Genomic DNA, 19,995 nt, shown 5'->3' on the forward strand with positions numbered 1-19,995 from the left:
TGGACAATATTTAGAGGTTGTTACATTTAAGTATAAAATAAAAAGCCCTTTATTCATTGTAAAATGTTTACATAAAAATTCAAAAAGAAAACTAAAAACTTATAATTCGTGTTTTAATAATGAATCCCTAGTGGGTATAGGCCTCCTCCAGTGTCGTCCATTTGTCCCTGTCTTGTGCTGTTGACATCTAGTCTGTGCCGGCCGTTCTTTTTATGTCTTCCTCCCAACGCATTTGTGGTCTGCCCTGGCCTCTTTTGCCAAGTGGGCCTCTCCATTTTGTGACTTTCAATGTCCATCTCTATGCTATATGGCCTGCCCACCTCCACTTTAGTCACTTTGCATAGCTCAAGGCATCTGTTGCTCCTGTTTTTTCTCTTATTTTTGAGTGTCTTATTTTATTCTATTTTTCTTATATTGAGCATGCTTCTTTCTAGCGCGCGTTGGTAAGTAATGATTTTTTTCTTTGAGTTCATTTAAATATCATAAATAAATGATAACGGGTGCAATCGACATAAACGCTAAAATGAGAGAAAGAGAGGTATGTTTACCAAGCCAGTTGGCGACGAGCGAGATGACACCACTCGAGGCCGAGCGACAGGGGCTGGCGGCGCGCGATGCCGGCCAGCTGCGCAGCCGACACGCGCACTTGCACGAATGACATACTGCGCCATAGGGATGGATCCATCTGCAAGATAACAAGCATATTTAATACATTTTTAAAGAAGTTAGTTTAGAGTTAAAAACTAACCTATATCATAATCATTGGCCTGTAACATTAATAAAATGATGGTTTAGACAGCGTCCATAAGAGTGTGGCACTTCCGCAAATGACTATTAAGACCAATGCGAGAGCGGCAGCCGCGCCCGCATAGCTGGCAGGAGAATGCCTCCCGGTGACGAAGGTGGGAGAGCGGCGCGCTGGTGTCTCAGTTCTCGCTTAGTGTGAAGAAGGCTAAAATACACTTCATCGTGTGCAACTACCCCTTCACTCAGGTTTTCCTCTATTGGTCGCGATCTTCAGCTTCCCTTTCCCAGTTGGTGGGAACGATCCGGAAGGACAACATGTCTCGCTTTGCGCTGTCCTTAAAACGAAGCATTGGTCGCCCTACCGGTCGTTAGGGTGCGCTATTTCGCTCAGGAGAGTCTACGTATATATGTAAGTTAGTTTAGCCAGCAACAGTACTCACGGAATACTCGGCCCAGGCCTTGCACACTAGCGCGCAGGTGGCGAGCTCGGAGGGCGTGAGGCGCGCGAACACGCACAGCATGGCGCCGCGGTCCAGCCACGGCGAGCCCGCGCACGCGCCCAGCCCTGCGCCCGGGGTCGGGGCGGGCCGCACCGGGTACAGGGGCTTCTTCATTTGCTGGAACGAGATAAACATCATCTATACAATGGTCATGTTAGTTTAATGTAAATATATACCAGGGATGTCCTACATTTTTGATCTAGGCCTCATCTCCCTTTTTGCTTTAGATTGTAAAACTGGCATTTTTTGCGGGCTGATATGGCAAGCTTGAGCCGTAGTCTGGGATTTGCCGAAACAGACAGTACATGAACTCGCATGAGAGTTTCATTACATTTCAAACTACCGAAATAACAAATTCAATTATTACACACTATTGTTATTATTAACACTTAGCGCCACTTGCACCACCCCACTAACCCTAGGTGAAGCGGTTAAGCCGTTAACCCCGTGTCAAATTGTACTAGTAACCATGGTAACACCAGGTTTAACCAGTTAACCCCGGGTTAGTGGAATGGTGCAAGTGGGCCTTAGTGTAAGGCCTGAGTGGACACTCGAAGCGGAGCGTTCAGCGGGGCGTGCAGCGTGGCGTCGGGCTCACATGTGATTTGAACAGCGTGCACTAAGGCCGCTCCTATATGTTTGCATTTGTTTAACATGCACGCCGCACGCCCCGCCCCGCTGCACGCTCAACCCGAGCGTCCACCCAGGCCTTACACTTAATGAAAGTCTATATTACTCACGGCTAAGCAGCTAACTAGCACGAAGAAACCATCTTTTTACAACTCCGCTACGAGGACGAATGGAGTTCGGATAGTAGAGTCTGACATCCCATTTTCCGCAATCATTTCATATTATATTTCTAAATCTAACCCTAGCGTTATTTTTTTTATGATTACTCCAAGTTACCTTAGCGGAGTGGTGGGTGAGCTGCAGCGCGAGATGTGCCCGCAGCGCCTGCTTCTTGGGCGCCTCCTGCTCGTCGCTCGGGCGCCGCTTCTTGGCCGCGGGCTCCCACTCGCCCCCGTTCTCCCCGGTGCCACCCTCCCCGCCTTCCTCTTCGCGTTTTATTTCTGTACACAACATTATTTGATTAATCCTCGCTTCATGTGCTATATTTGTCAAACGATCGATTAGCTTAGCCAAAGAGAATAGATAGTATAGATATAATATAATAGATAGCAGTAAACTTACTGCTATCTATCGACACACGATTAAAACTCAAAATGAAAATGTATACAACTATCAAACAAATGTATATATGTATATGGATAAATAATTTTATTATTTTTATGTCATTTCGACCCATGTTCTTTCACTGATACCAATGTGTTAAAATTGTTAAATATGAAACGGTGTCGTCAACGCCATCTAGCCGAGCATAGGTCAAAGATGTGTGCGCCATCTATCCGAGAATGACTTTTTCTTGATTTCCGAGGCACGTTTTTTCCTTAGACTTTATTCATCTTATAGTTACATATGTCTTTGGCTTAGCTTTGTATTGGAGTTTGGAGTAGAAATGATTGGCCACGTAGATGATTGATCGCTCGCGTTGGAGCTCAGATAGATCAGAATTAATTAAGAGCTAACAGACTTTGAACAAGATATTATTAGGGGCCCAGCCAAGTCATTCATTCATCAAGGGCATTCCTCAAAAAGATAGATGGAAGCTATAAGTATGAAAAGCGAGCCAGCCCAGAGAATGTTCGTTTGGAAAGTGCAGTTGCACACTTACCACTTTCAGACTTGATATGTGGGACGTCATTCTTCCCTTCGTTATCGGAACTGGGCTCCGATTTGACTGGACCTGGAGGCGGCAGTTTATTCTGAAATATACAAAATAAATGAAGATCAGTTTAAATATAATGCACGGTAATGGGATAAAAAATTATATGTTTGGGCTTCAAAACATTGGATTGTATTAACAAAATCGTAATACCCAATATTCCAAAAATACTTAATAATGTTGGACACCAAGCCATATTGATAAGGGTGGTATTCCACCTATCCGATTTCTCTGTCCAATGTGTATTGCGTCTCATATTTTGCTTTTTAATGAGAGTGAGACGCACTGACATTGGACAAAGGAATTGGATAGGTGGAATGCCACCCTAAGTAGCGACAACTCTTAAAAAAATTTTGTATCGGAAAAAAAATTAAAACAGAAAAAAAATCGAATAGTTAGGTTCTACCTGCAGGTTACTGTGTTCTCGGCTTATGTGACTGGCATCTGACCCGACGCTCATCCTCCTGAGATCCGAAGACTTCTGGCGCGCGCGGAAATGACGAGGCTGGGAAATAAAAAGTCACGCATCTTAGTAAAGGCAAATCAACCATCCTTGACACAGTCAAATACTGGGATTTAATCTATTTCGAATAAACTACGTTCAGACTACTTTTCTTCAACCATATAGTTCGTTTTTTTTAGCATTAGAAAGTACTTGAAAGAAGGTAAGCGATCTTGACATGTCTTTTAATTGAAAAACGCTGCTTAAAAATCAGTAACTATTACTTATGAAAGCAGAAGAATATAAATGATCGTATTAGATTTATAATTAACCATAACCATAATGTATTCAAAAAACACGTATTTCATGGTTACATTCATATAAAACAAAGGCATAAAAATAGTGATAGTTTACATGTGCCTGAACTAGGATTCCCTGTGTTTCAGGCGTGAAATATGGCAAACATTGTTCAAGCTAATTAATACTCACTTACAAAAAACACATTATAATTTAGTAACTTAATACTATATATTTATTTATCGTGATAAATAACACTAAATTGTTACATATTTGGCCTAACTTATTTTTAAAATGTGTTTTTCAATTAAAAGACACATCAAGATTGTTTACCTTATTTCTAATGCTAAAAAAAACGAACTATAGATAAACTAGAGATTTGTATTTATTTATCGTTCTCTAACTCGTCATTTGGAGAGTCCATCGAGAATGAGATGACACACTTGAAAATTGCCAATTTCTAGGCCTGTATAGGCTCATTGAAAACCGTAGGGCCACTCAACTATAGGGTTTGATATGTCACCTTGTAGTCGTGGTTGAGCCCCATGGTGGTGCAGGTGGGGCACTCCCAGGAGTTGGGCAGGTCCTCGTTGACCTGGCCGCCGGGCGGCACGCAGGCGGGGTGCACGATGCTGTAGCACACCGAGCACTCGCGCAGAGATGACGGCCCGTTGCGACCTGGAATGTACGACCATATTCATTATTAACTTACAAGCTTGGATAATGTTTCGATTCTCGACCAGCATAGGTTATAACTTATAACTACGCATGGTCAACGGAAGGAGACCAGACGAGATCTCAGACAAGATCTTTTCTGACTGGACAATGGACATAGGTCTCCCCTGAGGATCTCGACCGAGTCGGCCGAGCGACCAGTTGTGTTGTGGGCTGCCCTTATCCAACGGTTTCCAAAACGTCCGTAATTTTTTGTACGTACAGTTTTAATTCAAGTTTAGTAAATCCTATCTAGAGACATGTAAATCCATGTATAGTCAGTTGAACAATTTTACTATTTAGGAGTAAAGAAGAAAACTCACCCGAATTGCCTTTAGCCTGTGGCGCGACTGGAGTCTGCATCCAACCGTCAAGATGACAGACGGCACACGAAGCTGTGACTGGTAACATTGGCTGCAAGAGAAAATAAATAATATGCTCAAGTAGACAAAATAACGCATTTATTCTGTTAAAAATGATGACGGGAATTAATACGATTGGCTATAATTACGATATGTGTTTTAAGGTAGAAAGATTTAATCTATCTTTAGTTTGTGTCTTCGTTTACGTGATGACTAGAAAATCAGTTTGACGATAAAAGGAAATATCGAATATGAATATATTGAAAACAAGCAACCTCATGTAATTCAAACGTATATGTTCTTTGGTTTGTTACAGTTCTTCTAGGAATTCTGTTTCCAATACATATTGAATCAGTCTTACAGGAGTTTGCTAGTTAAAAGAATGAATTTACCTGTAAGCACTGTCGCATGATGCAGGTTTGCTTGGCGCGGCCCAGCCCGCCGAACTTGACCATGTCGTGACAGAATACACACTCGCCGCAGTCCGTTCGCTGGCAGGCCTCGCATTTCTTGCATCTGTATATTAAACATAGTCATAAGTTTACAATTCTCAGGGGCGACATCTACCGTCAAATGGGCAAGTCAGTCATGTGAACATTCTGTAATTATCGAGCCGAAAGACCACCGCAGAGTATGGCTCGCCTATTCGGTTAAGATCCCGATAGTCTGCCACATTCGAAACGTGTAAAACACGCCGGAGCTGATAAAGATAAGCAACAGCAGATGGCGTGTGTTTCTAACATGACACATGAGTGACAGTGGGTAGACGTTATCTCTTGGCCTCACTGTTCACTGATGATGTCGCACTAGCTACGTGAGGAGTGGTACCTGGTGCGGCGGCGGCGGGGCGCAGAGTTGGCGTGGTCGGGGCGGGGCCGGGGCGCGCCGCCGCGGCCGCTGTTCACTGATGATGTCGCACTAGCTACGTGAGGAGTGGTACCTGGTGCGGCGGCGGCGGGGCGCAGAGTTGGCGTGGTCGGGGCGGGGCCGGGGCGCGCCGCCGCGGCCGCTGTTCACTGATGATGTCGCACTAGCTACGTGAGGAGTGGTACCTGGTGCGGCGGCGGCGGGGCGCAGAGTTGGCGTGGTCGGGGCGGGGCCGGGGCGCGCCGCCGCGGCCGCTGTTCACTGATGATGTCGCACTAGCTACGTGAGGAGTGGTACCTGGTGCGGCGGCGGCGGGGCGCAGAGTTGGCGTGGTCGGGGCGGGGCCGGGGCGCGCCGCCGCGGCCGCTGTTCACTGATGATGTCGCACTAGCTACGTGAGGAGTGGTACCTGGTGCGGCGGCGGCGGGGCGCAGAGTTGGCGTGGTCGGGGCGGGGCCGGGGCGCGCCGCCGCGGCCGCTGTTCACTGATGATGTCGCACTAGCTACGTGAGGAGTGGTACCTGGTGCGGCGGCGGCGGGGCGCAGAGTTGGCGTGGTCGGGGCGGGGCCGGGGCGCGCCGCCGCGGCCGCTGTTCACTGATGATGTCGCACTAGCTACGTGAGGAGTGGTACCTGGTGCGGCGGCGGCGGGGCGCAGAGTTGGCGTGGTCGGGGCGGGGCCGGGGCGCGCCGCCGCGGCCGCTGTTCACTGATGATGTCGCACTAGCTACGTGAGGAGTGGTACCTGGTGCGGCGGCGGCGGGGCGCAGAGTTGGCGTGGTCGGGGCGGGGCCGGGGCGCGCCGCCGCGGCCGCTGTTCACTGATGATGTCGCACTAGCTACGTGAGGAGTGGTACCTGGTGCGGCGGCGGCGGGGCGCAGAGTTGGCGTGGTCGGGGCGGGGCCGGGGCGCGCCGCCGCGGCCGCTGTTCACTGATGATGTCGCACTAGCTACGTGAGGAGTGGTACCTGGTGCGGCGGCGGCGGGGCGCAGAGTTGGCGTGGTCGGGGCGGGGCCGGGGCGCGCCGCCGCGGCCGCTGTTCACTGATGATGTCGCACTAGCTACGTGAGGAGTGGTACCTGGTGCGGCGGCGGCGGGGCGCAGAGTTGGCGTGGTCGGGGCGGGGCCGGGGCGCGCCGCCGCGGCCGCTGTTCACTGATGATGTCGCACTAGCTACGTGAGGAGTGGTACCTGGTGCGGCGGCGGCGGGGCGCAGAGTTGGCGTGGTCGGGGCGGGGCCGGGGCGCGCCGCCGCGGCCGCTGTTCACTGATGATGTCGCACTAGCTACGTGAGGAGTGGTACCTGGTGCGGCGGCGGCGGGGCGCAGAGTTGGCGTGGTCGGGGCGGGGCCGGGGCGCGCCGCCGCGGCCGCTGTTCACTGATGATGTCGCACTAGCTACGTGAGGAGTGGTACCTGGTGCGGCGGCGGCGGGGCGCAGAGTTGGCGTGGTCGGGGCGGGGCCGGGGCGCGCCGCCGCGGCCGCTGTTCACTGATGATGTCGCACTAGCTACGTGAGGAGTGGTACCTGGTGCGGCGGCGGCGGGGCGCAGAGTTGGCGTGGTCGGGGCGGGGCCGGGGCGCGCCGCCGCGGCCGCTGTTCACTGATGATGTCGCACTAGCTACGTGAGGAGTGGTACCTGGTGCGGCGGCGGCGGGGCGCAGAGTTGGCGTGGTCGGGGCGGGGCCGGGGCGCGCCGCCGCGGCCGCTGTTCACTGATGATGTCGCACTAGCTACGTGAGGAGTGGTACCTGGTGCGGCGGCGGCGGGGCGCAGAGTTGGCGTGGTCGGGGCGGGGCCGGGGCGCGCCGCCGCGGCCGCTGTTCACTGATGATGTCGCACTAGCTACGTGAGGAGTGGTACCTGGTGCGGCGGCGGCGGGGCGCAGAGTTGGCGTGGTCGGGGCGGGGCCGGGGCGCGCCGCCGCGGCCGCCGCGGCCGCCGCGCCCGCTGGACTGGCGCCGCTCGCTCGTCACCACCTCGTCCGGGCCTGCAATCATGGAACACGCTCGAGTACACTCTAACTAAAAAATAATACAATAGAAAAAAGAGTAGAAATTAAAATGTGGCAATACTGTAGTGTCGTCCCGTCCCGCCGACCCGCCAGTACTGCCACTTTTTAATTTCTACTCTTTTTTGTCACACTATAAGATTACTGCGCGATGATGGTCTTACATTAACTTAAACGAAACATCCATTCTAAAGTCGTCCGATCGGCGGCGACAACGGGAGTTATGATCGACCATTCCGTCGCGCAAAAAAACACACGTGTATAAACATACATTTCTATGAGAATAAGAGATTCGCTAGCTATTTACACTGCCGACTGCCGGTGAATACTTATGAAGAAAACCCTGCCTACCCCCCTACATTAATCGCTGAAGTCTGCACAACTGTCTAAAATATATCACTCCCCAGACACGAAAAACCTATATCGAACCTAAATGCGACCACTTCACACTTTCAGACCGCATCCCCTTACCAAGTGTTGTATACAAGAAACGATACAAGGGAAGTGTGCACGATAAATTCTTACCTTTCAACACCGGCACGCCCGTAATAGCCAGATGCTGTTTGTCGTGTCTGTGCTGCTCGACCAGCGTGCGGACGTCCTTGACCAACGCTATGGGGTCGGCCAGTAGCTCCGGCACTGACTTACCTTTCAACACCGGCACGCCCGTGATAGCCAGATGCTGTTTGTCGTGTCTGTGCTGCTCGACCAGCGTGCGGACGTCCTTGACCAACGCTATGGGGTCGGCCAGTAGCTCCGGCACTGACTTACCTTTCAACACCGGCACGCCCGTGATAGCCAGATGCTGTTTGTCGTGTCTGTGCTGCTCGACCAGCGTGCGGACGTCCTTGACCAACGCTATGGGGTCGGCCAGTAGCTCCGGAACTGACTTACCTTTCAACACCGGCACGCCCGTGATAGCCAGATGCTGTTTGTCGTGTCTGTGCTGCTCGACCAGCGTGCGGACGTCCTTGACCAACGCTATGGGGTCGGCCAGTAGCTCCGGCACTGACTTACCTTTCAACACCGGCACGCCCGTGATAGCCAGATGCTGTTTGTCGTGTCTGTGCTGCTCGACCAGCGTGCGGACGTCCTTGACCAACGCTATGGGGTCGGCCAGTAACTCCGGCACTGACTTACCTTTCAACACCGGCACGCCCGTGATAGCCAGATGCTGTTTGTCGTGTCTGTGCTGCTCGACCAGCGTGCGGACGTCCTTGACCAACGCTATGGGGTCGGCCAGTAGCTCCGGCACTGACTTACCTTTCAACACCGGCACGCCCGTGATAGCCAGATGCTGTTTGTCGTGTCTGTGCTGCTCGACCAGCGTGCGGACGTCCTTGACCAACGCTATGGGGTCGGCCAGTAGCTCCGGCACTGACTTACCTTTCAACACCGGCACGCCCGTGATAGCCAGATGCTGTTTGTCGTGTCTGTGCTGCTCGACCAGCGTGCGGACGTCCTTGACCAACGCTATGGGGTCGGCCAGTAGCTCCGGCACTGACTTACCTTTCAACACCGGCACGCCCGTGATAGCCAGATGCTGTTTGTCGTGTCTGTGCTGCTCGACCAGCGTGCGGACGTCCTTGACCAACGCTATGGGGTCGGCCAGTAACTCCGGCACTGACTTACCTTTCAACACCGGCACGCCCGTGATAGCCAGATGCTGTTTGTCGTGTCTGTGCTGCTCGACCAGCGTGCGGACGTCCTTGACCAACGCTATGGGGTCGGCCAGTAGCTCCAGCACTGACTTACCTTTCAACACCGGCACGCCCGTGATAGCCAGATGCTGTTTGTCGTGTCTGTGCTGCTCGACCAGCGTGCGGACGTCCTTGACCAACGCTATGGGGTCGGCCAGTAGCTCCGGCACTGACTTACCTTTCAACACCGGCACGCCCGTAATAGCCAGATGCTGTTTGTCGTGTCTGTGCTGCTCGACCAGCGTGCGGACGTCCTTGACCAACGCTATGGGGTCGGCCAGTAGCTCCAGCACTGACTTACCTTTCAACACCGGCACGCCCGTAATAGCCAGATGCTGTTTGTCGTGTCTGTGCTGCTCGACCAGCGTGCGGACGTCCTTGACCAACGCTATGGGGTCGGCCAGTAGCTCCAGCACTGACTTACCTTTCAACACCGGCACGCCCGTAATAGCCAGATGCTGTTTGTCGTGTCTGTGCTGCTCGACCAGCGTGCGGACGTCCTTGACCAACGCTATGGGGTCGGCCAGTAGCTCCAGCACTGACTTACCTTTCAACACCGGCACGCCCGTAATAGCCAGATGCTGTTTGTCGTGTCTGTGCTGCTCGACCAGCGTGCGGACGTCCTTGACCAACGCTATGGGGTCGGCCAGTAGCTCCGGCACTGACTTACCTTTCAACACCGGCACGCCCGTGATAGCCAGATGCTGTTTGTCGTGTCTGTGCTGCTCGACCAGCGTGCGGACGTCCTTGACCAACGCTATGGGGTCGGCCAGTAGCTCCGGCACTGACTTACCTTTCAACACCGGCACGCCCGTGATAGCCAGATGCTGTTTGTCGTGTCTGTGCTGCTCGACCAGCGTGCGGACGTCCTTGACCAACGCTATGGGGTCGGCCAGTAGCTCCGGCACTGACTTACCTTTCAACACCGGCACGCCCGTGATAGCCAGATGCTGTTTGTCGTGTCTGTGCTGCTCGACCAGCGTGCGGACGTCCTTGACCAACGCTATGGGGTCGGCCAGTAGCTCCGGCACTGACTTACCTTTCAACACCGGCACGCCCGTGATAGCCAGATGCTGTTTGTCGTGTCTGTGCTGCTCGACCAGCGTGCGGACGTCCTTGACCAACGCTATGGGGTCGGCCAGTAACTCCGGCACTGACTTACCTTTCAACACCGGCACGCCCGTGATAGCCAGATGCTGTTTGTCGTGTCTGTGCTGCTCGACCAGCGTGCGGACGTCCTTGACCAACGCTATGGGGTCGGCCAGTAGCTCCGGCACTGACTTACCTTTCAACACCGGCACGCCCGTGATAGCCAGATGCTGTTTGTCGTGTCTGTGCTGCTCGACCAGCGTGCGGACGTCCTTGACCAACGCTATGGGGTCGGCCAGTAGCTCCGGCACTGACTTACCTTTCAACACCGGCACGCCCGTGATAGCCAGATGCTGTTTGTCGTGTCTGTGCTGCTCGACCAGCGTGCGGACGTCCTTGACCAACGCTATGGGGTCGGCCAGTAGCTCCGGCACTGACTTACCTTTCAACACCGGCACGCCCGTGATAGCCAGATGCTGTTTGTCGTGTCTGTGCTGCTCGACCAGCGTGCGGACGTCCTTGACCAACGCTATGGGGTCGGCCAGTAACTCCGGCACTGACTTACCTTTCAACACCGGCACGCCCGTGATAGCCAGATGCTGTTTGTCGTGTCTGTGCTGCTCGACCAGCGTGCGGACGTCCTTGACCAACGCTATGGGGTCGGCCAGTAGCTCCAGCACTGACTTACCTTTCAACACCGGCACGCCCGTGATAGCCAGATGCTGTTTGTCGTGTCTGTGCTGCTCGACCAGCGTGCGGACGTCCTTGACCAACGCTATGGGGTCGGCCAGTAGCTCCGGCACTGACTTACCTTTCAACACCGGCACGCCCGTAATAGCCAGATGCTGTTTGTCGTGTCTGTGCTGCTCGACCAGCGTGCGGACGTCCTTGACCAACGCTATGGGGTCGGCCAGTAGCTCCAGCACTGACTTACCTTTCAACACCGGCACGCCCGTAATAGCCAGATGCTGTTTGTCGTGTCTGTGCTGCTCGACCAGCGTGCGGACGTCCTTGACCAACGCTATGGGGTCGGCCAGTAGCTCCAGCACTGACTTACCTTTCAACACCGGCACGCCCGTAATAGCCAGATGCTGTTTGTCGTGTCTGTGCTGCTCGACCAGCGTGCGGACGTCCTTGACCAACGCTATGGGGTCGGCCAGTAGCTCCAGCACTGACTTACCTTTCAACACCGGCACGCCCGTAATAGCCAGATGCTGTTTGTCGTGTCTGTGCTGCTCGACCAGCGTGCGGACGTCCTTGACCAACGCTATGGGGTCGGCCAGTAGCTCCGGCACTGACTTACCTTTCAACACCGGCACGCCCGTGATAGCCAGATGCTGTTTGTCGTGTCTGTGCTGCTCGACCAGCGTGCGGACGTCCTTGACCAACGCTATGGGGTCGGCCAGTAGCTCCGGCACTGACTTACCTTTCAACACCGGCACGCCCGTGATAGCCAGATGCTGTTTGTCGTGTCTGTGCTGCTCGACCAGCGTGCGGACGTCCTTGACCAACGCTATGGGGTCGGCCAGTAGCTCCGGCACTGACTTACCTTTCAACACCGGCACGCCCGTGATAGCCAGATGCTGTTTGTCGTGTCTGTGCTGCTCGACCAGCGTGCGGACGTCCTTGACCAACGCTATGGGGTCGGCCAGTAACTCCGGCACTGACTTACCTTTCAACACCGGCACGCCCGTGATAGCCAGATGCTGTTTGTCGTGTCTGTGCTGCTCGACCAGCGTGCGGACGTCCTTGACCAACGCTATGGGGTCGGCCAGTAGCTCCAGCACTGACTTACCTTTCAACACCGGCACGCCCGTAATAGCCAGATGCTGTTTGTCGTGTCTGTGCTGCTCGACCAGCGTGCGGACGTCCTTGACCAACGCTATGGGGTCGGCCAGTAGCTCCAGCACTGACTTACCTTTCAACACCGGCACGCCCGTAATAGCCAGATGCTGTTTGTCGTGTCTGTGCTGCTCGACCAGCGTGCGGACGTCCTTGACCAACGCTATGGGGTCGGCCAGTAGCTCCGGCACTGACTTACCTTTCAACACCGGCACGCCCGTGATAGCCAGATGCTGTTTGTCGTGTCTGTGCTGCTCGACCAGCGTGCGGACGTCCTTGACCAACGCTATGGGGTCGGCCAGTAGCTCCGGCACTGACTTACCTTTCAACACCGGCACGCCCGTGATAGCCAGATGCTGTTTGTCGTGTCTGTGCTGCTCGACCAGCGTGCGGACGTCCTTGACCAACGCTATGGGGTCGGCCAGTAGCTCCGGCACTGACTTACCTTTCAACACCGGCACGCCCGTGATAGCCAGATGCTGTTTGTCGTGTCTGTGCTGCTCGACCAGCGTGCGGACGTCCTTGACCAACGCTATGGGGTCGGCCAGTAACTCCGGCACTGACTTACCTTTCAACACCGGCACGCCCGTGATAGCCAGATGCTGTTTGTCGTGTCTGTGCTGCTCGACCAGCGTGCGGACGTCCTTGACCAACGCTATGGGGTCGGCCAGTAGCTCCGGCACTGACTTACCTTTCAACACCGGCACGCCCGTGATAGCCAGATGCTGTTTGTCGTGTCTGTGCTGCTCGACCAGCGTGCGGACGTCCTTGACCAACGCTATGGGGTCGGCCAGTAGCTCCGGCACTGACTTACCTTTCAACACCGGCACGCCCGTGATAGCCAGATGCTGTTTGTCGTGTCTGTGCTGCTCGACCAGCGTGCGGACGTCCTTGACCAACGCTATGGGGTCGGCCAGTAGCTCCGGCACTGACTTACCTTTCAACACCGGCACGCCCGTGATAGCCAGATGCTGTTTGTCGTGTCTGTGCTGCTCGACCAGCGTGCGGACGTCCTTGACCAACGCTATGGGGTCGGCCAGTAACTCCGGCACTGACTTACCTTTCAACACCGGCACGCCCGTGATAGCCAGATGCTGTTTGTCGTGTCTGTGCTGCTCGACCAGCGTGCGGACGTCCTTGACCAACGCTATGGGGTCGGCCAGTAGCTCCGGCACTGACTTACCTTTCAACACCGGCACGCCCGTGATAGCCAGATGCTGTTTGTCATGTCTGTGCTGCTCGACCAGCGTGCGGACGTCCTTGACCAACGCTATGGGGTCGGCCAGTAGCTCCGGCACTGACTTACCTTTCAACACCGGCACGCCCGTGATAGCCAGATGCTGTTTGTCGTGTCTGTGCTGCTCGACCAGCGTGCGGACGTCCTTGACCAACGCTATGGGGTCGGCCAGTAGCTCCGGCACTGACTTGCGAGCGGCTGGTAGCTGATGCAAGTACATCACTATGGCCTAAAATAAAGGAATAAAATTTGGTTAAAAAACTATGAATATAGAATATAATTTTGCAATGATGATATCAAATACTATGTGACATCAGAAAGTCCGAACAAACAAACTTACATTTACATCTTTTACTGGAAGACATGTATCTTTCGGATGCCAATTTCCATTATCACTGTGAAAACAAAAAGCTGACCGAAATCGACGCAATATCGTATACAGACTCTCAATGTCATCTAATAGAAAAATATCAAGAACCATCGATCGGAAGGCTCACTCTGGACTACAAAAGGAATTGAGTAAATCTTCTAAATTAAAATTGGAATTACATGAAACTAATAGCAACACTCTTAATTAACCGCAGATGTACTAACATCATTGTTAAGATTTACCAATTGTAAGTTAATTAAGCATACTTTGCTAGGATCTTTCAACCCCATCCCGCAGAGAATGTGGAAATTTGGTACCTTTAGACCGTGCAGCTCGTTCTGAGTGAGGTGCACGTGCTCCTTGGGCGGCTGCGGCGGCGGCTGGCCCTCCGCGGCGAGGTGGCTGCGGCCCAGCAGCGCGCCCACGTACCGCTCCAGCACGTACCACAGCATCTCCGTGAAGAACGGGTACCGGAACTTCTGTGGCACCTGCAATAACACACACGATTCGCGTTTAATCAGTCTCATAAATTAGAATCACTATTCTCCAAGTCTCCTGCGAGCATCGAATAGAAAGTTAAAGCAAAAATGGTCCAATATATTGCTACACAACTTTGCTGGTCACTTTGAGAAAGCGGCTATTTGACTGTACTGGACGCGGGTCGTGTTTGAGACCTTGAAACCTTATCAAAGACTGCAAAAAAGAACAAGCCTGATGGCGTACCCTCGAAATCTCAGCCGTGGAATGTACTGGGCTCCATACATTTCACGACTCTTCTCTTTCGGCACAGACTCTAGCGACCGACTATTTTCTCGCGCAAAGAAACAAACTAGTTGAAGTAAATAAAATAATAAATTTTACATAGATCGCCGACTATCATCGACCGCTTCCAGGTGTTTATTAAAATAAAATAAAATAAAAAACTATCTCATAAAGAAATAAGATCCACAAACACCACAAATCACTAACACAGACATCACCAGAATGAAGTACCAAATATAATAAAGAGGTAAGCAGTATAGTGACCTTGGTAACGTCCTCAACTTGCGCGATCTTGAGCTGTTTCTCGATGCCGAACTGGTGCAGGAAGTTACCGCCGAACACCAGCGAGTCGCTCGGCGTGTACACGGCGTGAATCCATCCCGTCGGGATGAAGAATGTGTGGCCCGCTTGCAGCTGAAAGATCGTATGGTTTTTTAAGATTTTTGTACCTCAAAGGGTTTTTGTATCATTTATGGTACAAGCTTTATCACCGACTGTATTTATTTACCATAGACAACGAATACCCATCGAGACAATTCTAAAAACCTTTAACACAATCAGGGTTGCGTTGTTTCAGCACATAGTTCCTATGGCTACCTCCTGTCTCCATCATCAGATCAGCTTGATGGTACCATCCGCTCACCCGACTTACATATGTACTTATGAGTGGCGGCGCGTCCATAAAACTCGACTCCCACCGGCTTGCCTGTTTTTGGACGTTTGAGCAGAGTTGTAAAGGAAATATGTAAGCCAAATTAGCCCCGGCTTGCCTATGGATATGTTCGACGCGTCGCCACTGGTACTTATGCAAATTTTCAGCTTCATCGGAAACCGGGAACACAAGCACACGCACACAAACGCACAGACAGGCAACAGGACAGGTGAAAGTAAATACAAGGTTGTAAAAAAAGTAAGCTTTATAAGATCCCTTTATTGTCTGTCTATTCTGTCTGTCATGTTTTATTCTCGAAAATTCACGGAGGTAAAAAGCTCAGTTCTACAATCTATTGCAGCTGTGCAAAAATCCATTTTAATACTTCTAATGCCACCATGAAATAAAAGGGGGGAAACACGAAAACCGTAAATTTGTAGTAGTATCCCTTAAAAATGTGTAAAGTTTCAAGTGACCGTGTACGTCATATGTTTCGTCGTATTTGTGTAAAGCTCTGGTTTCCTAAGATAGCGGTGCCGTCATATTGCGGCCGTAATATTATGGACGCAAAAAGAATGTTCCTCCAATTACCGCCCTCTAGGAAACCGCGCCATTTTGTTTACACATACAACATTCTAGTGATGTCATTCGTCCGTAATATTACGGCCACTAAAGTATGACGGCACCGCTATTCTAGAAAACCAGGGCTTTATGCTCTGGTTTCCTAGGACAGCGGTGCCGTCATATAGCGGCCGTCTCCATACAAATACTACGACATCCATATTTAGCCGTATTATTTAGTATGGAGACGGCCGCTATATGACGGCACCGCTATCCTAGGAAAACCGTTCTTTAATGAAAATGTTTGTAAAGTGTAACTTACGTGGACGCGGATACATTTCTCGACCGTGTCTCCGAAGAACACATCAGACTGCTTGCCAGAGAGCACCCACTTCTCATAAAGCTGCAGATTCTTCTCAGTGGGCGGGATCAGCCAAAACACTTTAGCGCCTGGAAAGAATACATGATGTTTATAAGCAAATTAATTTAAATAATCAAATCAAGCCAGTGCGCCAGTGATTCCCAAAATGGCTCGCTCGCGCAATTGACAGATCAGAGTGCACTTTTAGAGAAAATATAGGGCATTATCTATGAAAAGGGACCTTATTGTCGATGGCGCTTACGCCGCACAGTGTCGCGCGGCATTGTATTTATATCGGGGCATCGTTAGTAACGGCATACTTAAGCGCCATCGACAATAAGGTCCCTTTTCATAGATAACGTCACGTAGTATATGATAATGATTTAATGTCTTACCTCTCAAAATGTGATACCACACAGAAGTGCCTCCAAAGTCGATGTGGAAGTCTGTGTAGCAGCCTTTAACTGACATGAGGCAGTATTTCTGCACCTTCGGATACATCATGTCGTCCAGAGCGTTTGTTGACTCAGTCTGAAAAGAAGAATAGAGGTCCGTCTGTGGTTGGATATTTAAAACCGAAAGTTTTGTATATTAGCTGAGCTGAGCGACATGGCGAAATAATTTTAACTATAAATCTTCCGTGAAACTCTCGGACGTCGCACTCTCGACCAGTAAAGGCGAGTCGTTGCTCCGAGAAGATCCTCAAACATTGGATCGAAACCTGTCGAGCGTTTATTCGATATTAATAATACGCGAGTAACCCGTTTAAAATAATTATCATTATAATTTAACTTTGAACACGAGCTGAATATTAAACTCAGAGTGACAAATATGTCGCATTACCTATTCATGAACTTGAAATGTTATCGATATCGACAAATAATGTGGTCGTGGTTGTTGTAAAACCTCGATAATGTCGGGCTCACTGATGGTGGTTGCGGTCACTAATGATACAGGACAATAGATTTTACAAGCAAGCAATTGTTAAACAAATAATTAACCTTATCTCGGTTGTCAATGATAATATTTCGTATTTTTGGATCTATTATTGTTAATAACTACGTTCGTTTTATGTGCCTAAAAGCAGTATCGTACAATGATGATGCAGATGATTTTCGACTTTATTCCCGACGAGCCGAAAGATTCTCGGCGCCGGTACGGAATTCTTGGGTGTGCGAGAACTCTCGTAAATCTCGAAACCAAATTCTAGCCGCACCTGCTCCGCACAATCTCCACCTGACCGTTGGCAAGCAAGATCTAGATCTATGCCTCTCTCTCATCCTAACGTTTGGATAAACGAGACTGATTGAGAAACTGTTGTGTCATCAATCCTCATATTTCGTGACTGCATAATGGGGTAGGCCGGTGGAAGTTTTTAGCCCTGTCATTCCCTAGAATTGTGTCATTTTTTTAATGGAATTTTAAGCCCTGGATGCCAGCCCTTTAAGCCAAATCTCATAGAATTAGGGGCAAGCTATGATGACGCCATCTATGTAAACCTTTGACAGTTGCCAACCCCATTCTCGAGACCTAATTTGATGCGTACCTGCTGATCCTTGAGATGACGAGGCCAGACGACCTCGACCCAGTCGATGAGTCGCACGATTCTCGGCGCCTGCACATAGTTCTCGAGCCGCGTGTGCGAGAACTCGAGAGAGATCACGTTGAGGAGACGCTCCTTGTTGGGGTCATCGTAATATCGTTGCCAGTCCTAGAAAAATACGTCACTTTAAGCGCAATAAAAGAGCCTATTATCACAGAATAAATAATAGTACTAGGTACAGAAGACTCACTCTCTAACAAAACGCGTCTGTTACGATCAGCACAGATATGGCTGCTAGGTGGCGACAGCGCCACGCGCGGCTTATGGTTTTCCCCAAAATTGGGGCGGATCGGATGTACTTTTAGCTACCTGTAGCAAAGCGACGAAATCGCGGAGTGAGCCACGCCTGCTATTATGTAATTCGAGATTAAGAGACCATAATATACATCTCTAAGTAATTGTAATACGTTAGTTTGAATTGGTAGTTGCAGTTAGATGTATTTTATAAAATTGTTGATGTATGTTATTATTTTTTTATTGTATGTAAATTCAATGTTGACGTGTAAAAGTCCCTTGTGGCCTATTTGCTGAATAAATGTTGAAGTTTGAAGTCTAATTTAATAAAGTGTTAAAAACCTGTTAAATTGTCGAGCTGCTGACTAAACAGTTGAAATATTATGTCTATCATTATCGTAAAACAATTAAAAGAAGCGGAAGCTAAGTATAATGTTCAAAAAGTACTTTTTTAAACGATGTTAATTCATATGCATGTTAGTCTTAAGTATATTGCTGTGCCCTTGCAAGGTGTCACATGTAAACTCACCTACTTATAAGCTCCACCTAATAGTGTGTAATATGCAATAAACCTTTTGAATTTTTACCCTCGTTATTTTTTCCGTGTATTTATGAGTTTTTTTATAGTCTATTTCGTATCGATAAAGCTTTGAACGCACCATCTCAGCACTGCCCTTGTTTTCCACAATAAATCCGTTCTCCAAGTGGCACTGATGAATAATATATGAATGTATTGTTTATGTATACATTTTATCCTCGCGAAGCGGTGCCGTTATGTAATACGTAACATAATTATGTTTGGTAGGTAATACATACATACACACTCTCTGTGTATATTATTTTTAAACTGGACGTGACATGTGTGAGACTTGTAGTATGAGGGTTTTCAGAAAAAATGGTACCATTTACTTTTTTTCGAAAAACCCTCAACTTTTGGGTTATTTAGACTCAGAATCATGAGTTGAATGAGACAAAGAAAAAAAAGTGTCCCCAGTTTTTCATACAAATTTTGGGTGTCAGTTTTGTAACGGTTCATACAAAATGTAGGTACCTACTTATGTGAAAATGCGTTACAAAACTGACATTTTTTTGACACATTTTTTTTTATTTTTAGGGTTCCGTACCTCAAAAGGAAAAAACGGAACCCTTATAGGATCCCTCGTGCGTCTGTCTGTCTGTCCGTCTGTCACAGCCTATTTTCTCGGAAATTACTGAACCAATTAAGTTGAAATTTGGTACACATATGTAAATTAGTGACCCTAAGATGGACATGTTTTTTTTATAATTTTAAAATACATAAGTTCGAATGTTCTAAAATTTTGAAAAAAATACACAAAATAGTTCTTTACCTATAGATGACAGGAAAACCTATTATAAATGTGCAGTCAAGCGTGAGTCGGACTTATGTACGGAACCCTAGAAACGCGAGTCCGACTTGCACTTGGCCGGATTTTTTATACGATAGTCCTCGTTATCCTGAGTAGAAATAACCCAAAAAATTTGATGGATTTTTGGAAAAAAGTAAATGGTACACTTTCAAGTGAAAATGCCCCTATATGAGATACATACTGGTATTATGTTGGTAATCTTCTAAACAAGATTATTGGTACTTTCCTCAAACGGGAAATTTCATTGCCTCCTTTGGCTCCCGGCTCAGACATCGTACTTTATGTACATAGTACACAATACGTGTAAATTGGGGTCGTAACATGTAATTTCAGCTGAAAATGTAACCTGTCCTTGTTGTATCCTCTAGAGTAGTCTAGAGTCTAGCTAATCAAATGAGTTTTCAACACTTTTCAAAATCGTTTGAGATAGAGGCAAGATTTATTCACAATTATCTCCTTCTAACAACACTT

General features: G+C 49.8%; 1 protein-coding gene and 1 long non-coding RNA gene across 2 annotated transcripts in view; both read right to left on the minus strand.

Annotated features, from left to right (window-relative positions):
• The window catches only part of LOC134800122 (uncharacterized), a 285,699-nt gene that overhangs the window by 31,697 nt on the left and 234,007 nt on the right, over positions 1-19,995 (minus strand). The window lies entirely within an intron of this gene.
• LOC134800009 (jmjC domain-containing histone demethylation protein 1) overlaps positions 1-19,995 on the minus strand; it is a 44,757-nt gene that overhangs the window by 6,361 nt on the left and 18,401 nt on the right. The window contains exons 4-18 of the mRNA XM_063772446.1: positions 17,846-18,010; positions 16,695-16,830; positions 16,261-16,388; positions 14,990-15,139; positions 14,281-14,451; positions 13,663-13,822; positions 7,578-7,704; positions 5,238-5,361; positions 4,807-4,897; positions 4,293-4,447; positions 3,437-3,535; positions 2,980-3,070; positions 2,154-2,317; positions 1,188-1,364; positions 549-685 (exon numbers count right to left, since the gene is read on the minus strand). Coding sequence (XP_063628516.1) covers positions 549-685; positions 1,188-1,364; positions 2,154-2,317; positions 2,980-3,070; positions 3,437-3,535; positions 4,293-4,447; positions 4,807-4,897; positions 5,238-5,361; positions 7,578-7,704; positions 13,663-13,822; positions 14,281-14,451; positions 14,990-15,139; positions 16,261-16,388; positions 16,695-16,830; positions 17,846-18,010 — 2,075 coding nt within the window. The remainder of the gene's footprint in view (positions 1-548; positions 686-1,187; positions 1,365-2,153; positions 2,318-2,979; positions 3,071-3,436; positions 3,536-4,292; positions 4,448-4,806; positions 4,898-5,237; positions 5,362-7,577; positions 7,705-13,662; positions 13,823-14,280; positions 14,452-14,989; positions 15,140-16,260; positions 16,389-16,694; positions 16,831-17,845; positions 18,011-19,995) is intronic.

The sequence above is a fragment of the Cydia splendana genome, chromosome 19 (assembly GCF_910591565.1).
Source record: "Cydia splendana chromosome 19, ilCydSple1.2, whole genome shotgun sequence".
Lineage (NCBI taxonomy): Eukaryota > Metazoa > Arthropoda > Insecta > Lepidoptera > Tortricidae > Cydia > Cydia splendana.